The following is a 7,500-nucleotide window of genomic DNA, read 5'->3' on the forward strand; positions in this document are numbered from 1 at the left end:
CCGTCTTCGACACACCACAATGCACTCCAGCTTTCGCACTATTCACTAACTGATTTCTGTTACCACCGTGTCTATCATTTACTTTACTACATCGTTGACCATTATTTCTGTTAACAGACTCGTCAACATGCCGATCACCCGTCCGTATCACGTCACTCTTTCTCTCGATTTTCTCACCAACGCACGAGGCATTCACATCACACACGGTCGCATCTGTCGTATCACAACGTATGCCGGCTTTCATGCCTATCGACTTGTGATCGCCATCGTCGTGTCTCTGACTCGGTTTACTCCATTGTTGCCTCTCGTCTTTGACAACAGACTCAGACATTAAACGGTCGGTCACGTGTGCCACGTTTCTCTCACCGCCCTCCTCCGTTCTGTCACCACCAGACGACGCATTTACATCATCACAATCCACGTCTGGTTCGTTGTCGTTGACTCGACGAACGTTAGCATGTCGAATTGCCGCTCGACGACAAAGCCCGTTTCGTTGAGAAAACAACTCTCGGTCCTTCCGATACGAACACGACGTCTTTCGTCGATGAATGACCGACCGGTGCCATTCGAGCGCCCGTCGCCCGTGGCAACACTTCCCACAATACGAACACAACAACAACGATCTCCTCCCCACTACGATCCTCCCACGTCTCCACATTGAAAAATCACTTCTCGTCGTTGTGTCACTGTCGTGAGATCCCGACTGCGCGTGCACCGATTTCTCATGCCACGACAGATGGAGTCTCAGTCTGAATGTCTCGGTGCATCGAGGGCATCCGTGTCTCCTCACTCTTCCGTGCACGATCGTGTCGTGGATAAGCAGTCGTGCTCGGGACGCGAAATTCGTCGCACACAACACACAAGTGTGTCCTCTGGCTGCCAGCCCACGTTTCCCACAGTCAGCATGGTCTGGGGTCAAACTCTCAATCAACTCATTCCGAGTGTCCGTCGCTCGGAATAAATTTTCCGACTCCATGTGCGTTCTCCTGTCTCCGTCGGCCGCCTCCGGAGGGCTCACTGTGCCTCACCTCTGACACGGTGGGGTCCGAAGGTCCCGTATGTTGTAGGTGCGTGTGGAGTGGATGCGATGTTGAGTGATTGTTTTCGTTTCGGTGGTTGTTTAGACGGGTGACGAGGACGACGGTTGCGATTGGAGCGGCGTCGCTCTCCTCCGGAAAGTTTTGTGGCTCGCACGTGGATACACGCGTGGTGATAAGATCCCGTATGTTGGAGACGCATGAACGGGGAAGAGAGAGGCGACGGGATTCGATTGTGTGCGTTCGAGTGGCTGTTTATGATTGATAGCAAGCGTATCTTTGCACCACTATGTCGTTTTGTTATTTATATCGGGCGCGAGACGAAGTTTCGTGTTTTCTTGGTTTGTTGAAAGAGAATTAGCGTTGTCATAGTGTGTGTTTATTCCATACTGCCCATACTACCGTGCACACACGCGTCGTGCTTCGCTCTGTCCAACACGACCCGAATAAGTAAAGTTTGATATTTACGTACGGGATACGCGACAACAAAATGATGATTGGTTACTGTACAATAACCCGTATATACTAGAATTATAAATGGTGTGTATACAATTAAAAATTCAGAATTTTGTTATGAAACAAACAAACAAATAAAAATCGTCCTTCCCTATTGTTTAATTAAATAATTCAAACGGATTTCTAGTAAACTACAATTTAAATTTTTAAATTTTATTAATTTTGTATTTTAATTTTTAGATTTTATTTTTAGAATTTTATTTTTAATTTTATTTTTTATAATTTTAATTTTATTATTAATTTATATAATTTTATATTTATTTTTATTTTTATTTTTAATTTTATTTTCTATTTTTATTTTTATTTTTAATGTTTATAATTTTATTTTTGTTTTGAATTTTTATAATTTTATTTTAATTTTATTTTTTACAATATTATTTTTAATGTTTATAATTCTATTTTTATTTTGAATTTTTATAATTTTATTTTAATTTTATTTTTTACAATTTTATTTTAATTATTAATTTTTATTTTTTATAGTTTTATTTTTAATTTTTAATTTAATTTTTTTATAATTTTACTTTTAATTTTATTTTTAAATTTTATTTTAGTTTTTAATTTTTAGAATTTTATTTTTAATTTTTAATTTTATTTTTTACAATTTTATTTTTAATTTTTTTTTAAATTTTATTTTAATTTTTAATTTTATAATTTTATTTTAATTTTATAATTTTATTTTTATACTTTTTTATTTTTAATTTTAATTTTATAATTTTATTTTTATTTTATTTTTTATTATTTTATGTTTAATTTTATTTTTATAATTTTACTTCCGATCTTTTAAAACATTTTTACAGCAATTGTTAGTTACTCAATCTCTCATGTAAAGCAAGTCGGTCACATACATACGGGTTATTCTACAATCAAACCTCACTTATCGTAGTGCGCATGTGCACAACTATTTCATCATCACTGTTTGAGAGGTCGACGCGCAATCTGGTCGTCAGCCGCTCATCGTCGCATCACCGCACAATTTCATGCTAAATCTCTCTTCACCAGTCATCATCTCACTCCGCCGACAAGGAATCGCTTCGAGAAAATGGCCACAGTCGTCACGCCAGCGCCTCAAACAGACCCCGACAAACGGTCACCATACGCGCCCCAAATTCGATCACAACTCGTCGTAAATCGTCCGTTTGTCGTCTAGGACGCCGCAGAATTTGACCGAAAGCGACGACGATTGGAAAAGCAAGCTGAAAGTGCCCGAACGCGACCGTCGCTACAAGACTGAAGTCTGACTCAATTTCATTGATGACGTTGGTGGCGCGCTTTAAATCGATTTTCTCGTTTTTAGGATGTGACACGCACTAAGGGTCAGGATTTCGAGGACTACTGTCTCAAACGCGAGCTGCTTATGGGGATATTTGAGAAGGGGTTTGAGAAGCCGTCGCCGATTCAGGAGGAGAGCATTCCCGTCGCTCTGGCGGGGAAGGATATACTGGCACGGGCGAAGAATGGGACGGGAAAGACAGGTGGGAAGGTGTTGTGTGTGTGTGTGTGTGTGTGTGTGTGTGTGTGCGTGCGTGCGTGCGTGCGTGCGTGTGTGTGTGTGTGTGTGTGTGTGTGTGTGTGTGTGTGTGTGTGTGTGTGTGTGTGTGTGTGTGTCTGTTCGTCCGTTTGTTTGTCCAGTGTGAAAAATAATGGTAGGACAGAGGACAATGTCCCACCAAATGCGTTGTTTGTCCAACCAAATACAGCACCAGTGTTGGGACATGTTAGGACAAAACATCCACCCATACGCATATATGATAGTGTAAACCTTGTCTCTTAAGCCGGGTTCACAATACGACGTTGGTGCTGATGATGATGCTAGTGTGAGCGTCATTGTAAACATGTCAACGTCGACAACGATCATCGCAGCATTCGTCCAGCGTTCTTGGCACTGGAGTTGAAAGATTGGTCTGACCCACATTTGCCGTTGTTGAGATTCTCTAGCTCTATGCCTACGGCGACAAATGAGAAGTAGGATTACAAGTTCTTCGTCCGTCTATGATACACACGTGGTGTTACAATAACGCGCGTTAGCATGCGCTCAACGCTCGAGTATCCAGACAAGTGCTGACCAACGTCTCATGATGGTCAGGAGAAATATTGTGAATGGTACAACGTCATCGTTAGCGTCAGCGTCATTGTCAGCGTCAACGTCGTATTGTGAACTAGGCTTTAGCGCGTGATGGCCTTTTCAATGGTGTAACTGTTAATTTCGTAAACTTACGTGCCTCCTAGCATGCTTTATCCATTTCTCTCTTGGAAGTTGGTTGTAAAGAATTACATGCAAGGCTGCAGTAGGGGAGGCACTTAATTAGACATGTAACACCGTACGAGGATGTCCTATCAAGGCTCAGTTTGCGAGCCAAAATAATTCCCTATTTTTCGCACTGTTTGTCTGTCTGTTTGTGTTTGTCTGCCTGTCTGTTCGTCCTTCTGTTCATCTGTCTCTCTCTGTCCACCTGTTTGTATGTTTGTCTGTTTTCTGTCTCTGTTCATTCTTCTGTTTGTCTGTCTCTCTGTCTGTCCATCTGTCTGTATGTTTGTCTGTCTGTCCGTCCACCTGTTTGTATGTTTGTCTGTTTTCTGTCTCTGTTCATTCTTCTGTTTGTCTGTCTCTCTGTCTGTCCATCTGTCTGTATGTTTGTCTGTCTGTCCGTCCATCCTTTTGTTTGTCTGTGTGCCTGTCTTTCCATCTGTCTATGTTTGTCTGTCTGTTAGTCTGTGTGTCTATGTTTATTTGTCTGTTTGTCTGTTTGTTTGTCTCTTTGTTTGTCTGTCTGTTTGTTTGTCTGCCAGTGTGTCTGTCTGTCTGTCTTTGTGTTTCTCTGTCTGCCCATCTATATGTTTGTCTGTCTGTTTGTCTGTCTGCCTCTGTGTCTGTCTGTCTGTGTGTCAGTGTGTCTGTCTATATGTCTGTCTGTCTGTCTGTGTGTGTCTGTCTGTATCTTACCAGTTCTCTTCCTTCCCAACAGGTGCATTTCTCATTCCTCTTCTTGAACGAGTGACTGCCGACAAAGACTACGTCCAAGCAATGGTCCTTGTCCCTTCACGAGAACTCGCATACCAAACATCCCAGATCTGCAAAGAGCTTGGAAAACACCTAGAAATCAAAGTCATGGTGACGACCGGAGGAACAAGCCTGAGAGACGACATCATGAGATTAGAGAATCCAGGTCAGTCATGTGAATGATTCACCATGCTGTGGTGTGTGTGTGTGTGTGTGTGTGTGTGTGTGTGTGTGTGTGTGTGTGTGTGTGTGTGTGTGTGTGTGTGTGTGTGTGTGTGTGTGTGTGTGTGTGTGTGTGTGTGTGTGTGTGTGTTGTAGGCTTTGGTTTATTTGTGGCTGCTTCTGTTTGTGTAGTTCATGTTGTTGTGGCGACGCCGGGTCGTATTCTGGATTTAGCCGAACGACGTGTGGCTAACCTTACACAGTGCTCGATGCTTGTGATGGATGAGGTGTGCATGGACACACACAGTGACACACACACACACACACACACACACACACACACCACACACACACACACACAACCACCAGTCTTATTGTCTCTGTCATTGAAGGCTGATAAACTGCTGGCGATGAATCAGACCGGAACGATCGATCGTCTCATTCAACAGTTGCCGTCAGGACGTCAAGTTTTGCTGTTCTCTGCGACCTTTCCTGTCTCTGTTCAGAGCTTTACGGTACGTCTAAAGCATCGAGTGTACATTGTGTGTGTGTGTGTGTGTGTGTGTGTGTGTGTGTGTGTGTGTGTGTGTGTGTGTGTGTGTGTGTGTGTGTGTTTATTTTGTTTGTTTGTGTTCAGGAGATGCACTTGAACAAGCCATATGAGATTAACTTGATGGATGAGCTCACACTGAAGGGCATCACCAATTTCTATGCATTTGTAGAAGAGTGGCAGAAAGTTCACTGCCTCAACACTCTCTTCTCAAAGGTCAGCAACACACACACACACACACACACACACACACACACACACACACACACACACACACACACACACTGACACACTGACACACACACACACTGACACACACACACACTGACACACACACACACACACACACACACACACACACACACACACACACACACACACACACACACACACACTGTGATTGTCGTGTTATTGTGTAGCTTCAGGTCAACCAGAGCATCATATTCTGCAACTCGGTGCAACGTGTTGAATTGCTGGCGAAGAAGATCACCGAACTTGGCTATTCGTGCTACTACATCCACGCGAGGATGCGACAGGAGCATCGTAATAGAGTGTTTCACGATTTCAGGGCTGGACATTGTAGGAACTTAGTTTGCTCTGGTGAGGTTGACGATTTGTTTGTTTGTCTGTCTATGTGTTTTGTCCATCTGTCTCTCTGTTTGTTTGTTTGTATGTCTGTTTATGTGTCTGTTTGTGTGTCTGTTTTTTGTTTGTCTGTCTGTTGTTTTGTTTGTTTGTCTGTTTTTTTGTTTGTTCGTGTGTTTGTTTGTCTGTCCATCTGTTTGCTTGTTTGTCTGTCCGTCTGTGTTTGTTTGTCTGTCCATGTGTTTGTCTGTATGTATGTTCATGTGTGTCTGTCTGTGTTTGTTTGTCTGTCCATTGGTTGTTTGTCTGTCTGTCTGTCTATGTGTTCGTCTGTTTGTTGTTTGTCTGTTTGTTTGTTTGTCCATTTTTTTGTTTGTCTGTCCATCTGTCTGTTTGTTTGTCTGTATTTCTATGTGTTTGTCTGTTTGATGTTTGTTTGTTTGTCTGTCTGTCTGTTTGTCTGTCTGTTTGTCTGTCTGTCTGTTTGTCTGTGTTTGTTTGTTTGTCTGTTTGTTTGTCTGTATGTCTATGTGTTCGTCTGTTTGATGTTTGTTTGTTTGTCTCTGTCTGTTTGTTTGTCTGTCCATTTGTGTGTTTGTCTGTCTACCTGTTTGTGTGTGTCCATCTGGTTGTGTCTTTGTTTGCCTGTCTGTTTGTTTATCTGTCCATCTGTTTGTCTGTTTGTCTGTCTGTCTGTTTGTGTCTGTCTCTCTGTGTCTGTTTGTCTGTCTGTCTGTTTGTCTGTCCATCTGTTTGTTTGTCTGTCTGTTTGTTTGTCTGTTTATCTGTTTGTGTCTGTTTGTCTGTCTGTCTGTTTGTTTGTTTGTCTGTTTGTTTGTCTGTGTCTGTCTGTTTGTCTGTCTATCTGTCTGTTTGTTTGTCTGTATGTCTATGTGTTTGTCTGTTGGTTGTTTGTTTGCATCTCCAATTGTTTGTCTCCCAACAGCCCCAACACCAACACCCTCACCGTACACCCATTAATCACACACAATCTCTTCCCTCTAGATCTATTCACACGCGGAATCGACATCCAAGCCGTCAACGTCGTCATCAACTTCGACTTCCCCCAAACATCAGAGACCTACCTCCACCGCATCGGCCGTTCGGGCCGCTACGGCCACCTCGGACTGGCAATCAGTCTCGTGACCGAGAAAGATCGTTACAACTTGTGCCAAGCCGAACACGAACTGGGAACGACGATCTCGCCCATACCCAGATCTGTAGACAAGAAACTCTATGTGGCTACCGAAGAGGCACCACCGAGTAAAGAGGATGGACGCCAGTAGGCAGCCGTACCCACGTGTGTGTGTGTGTACATACATTGACATTTAGATGGAGCCGTTTATGTTTGTGTTTACGAGAAGAATTCGTCGTGTCGGATGTCTCGGTTAGCCATCGAGACGTCCGTGGATTTCACGCAGTGTATCACTGCACGATGTATCTCTCTCTCTCACTCTCACTCTTCACGTCTCCCTCTCTCTCTTGTTCACGTGATATGACTCTGTATCCTCGAAGGATCGTCGTCGTTGTCGTTCTACTTCTCGTCTCTCCTCATTCTCTCTGTGCCTGACATTCAGGCGAGGACGAACAGGCATCGAGCTCCCTCTCGTCTCGTGTGTGAATATGTATGTATGTGTGTTGGTCCGTCTCGA

General features: G+C 43.1%; 2 protein-coding genes across 2 annotated transcripts in view; one reads left to right on the forward strand and one right to left on the reverse strand.

The window, feature by feature from the left end:
* Nucleotides 1-1,712, reverse strand: part of LOC134177542 (uncharacterized) — an 8,577-nt gene extending 6,865 nt beyond the window's left edge. The window contains exon 1 of the mRNA XM_062644324.1: nucleotides 1-1,712. This exon is cut by the window's left edge and continues 42 nt beyond it. Coding sequence (XP_062500308.1) covers nucleotides 1-976 — 976 coding nt within the window. The 5' untranslated portion in view covers nucleotides 977-1,712.
* Nucleotides 1,713-2,436: 724 nt separating this feature from the next.
* The window catches only part of LOC134177543 (probable ATP-dependent RNA helicase ddx6), a 5,308-nt gene continuing 244 nt past the window's right edge, over nucleotides 2,437-7,500 (forward strand). The window contains exons 1-9 of the mRNA XM_062644326.1: nucleotides 2,437-2,639; nucleotides 2,701-2,785; nucleotides 2,848-3,025; nucleotides 4,517-4,717; nucleotides 4,906-5,000; nucleotides 5,106-5,228; nucleotides 5,351-5,479; nucleotides 5,683-5,863; nucleotides 6,854-7,500. The exon at nucleotides 6,854-7,500 is cut by the window's right edge and continues 244 nt beyond it. Coding sequence (XP_062500310.1) covers nucleotides 2,593-2,639; nucleotides 2,701-2,785; nucleotides 2,848-3,025; nucleotides 4,517-4,717; nucleotides 4,906-5,000; nucleotides 5,106-5,228; nucleotides 5,351-5,479; nucleotides 5,683-5,863; nucleotides 6,854-7,134 — 1,320 coding nt within the window. The 5' untranslated portion in view covers nucleotides 2,437-2,592 and the 3' untranslated portion in view covers nucleotides 7,135-7,500. The remainder of the gene's footprint in view (nucleotides 2,640-2,700; nucleotides 2,786-2,847; nucleotides 3,026-4,516; nucleotides 4,718-4,905; nucleotides 5,001-5,105; nucleotides 5,229-5,350; nucleotides 5,480-5,682; nucleotides 5,864-6,853) is intronic.

Source organism: Corticium candelabrum, chromosome 3 (assembly GCF_963422355.1).
Source record: "Corticium candelabrum chromosome 3, ooCorCand1.1, whole genome shotgun sequence".
NCBI lineage: Eukaryota > Metazoa > Porifera > Homoscleromorpha > Homosclerophorida > Plakinidae > Corticium > Corticium candelabrum.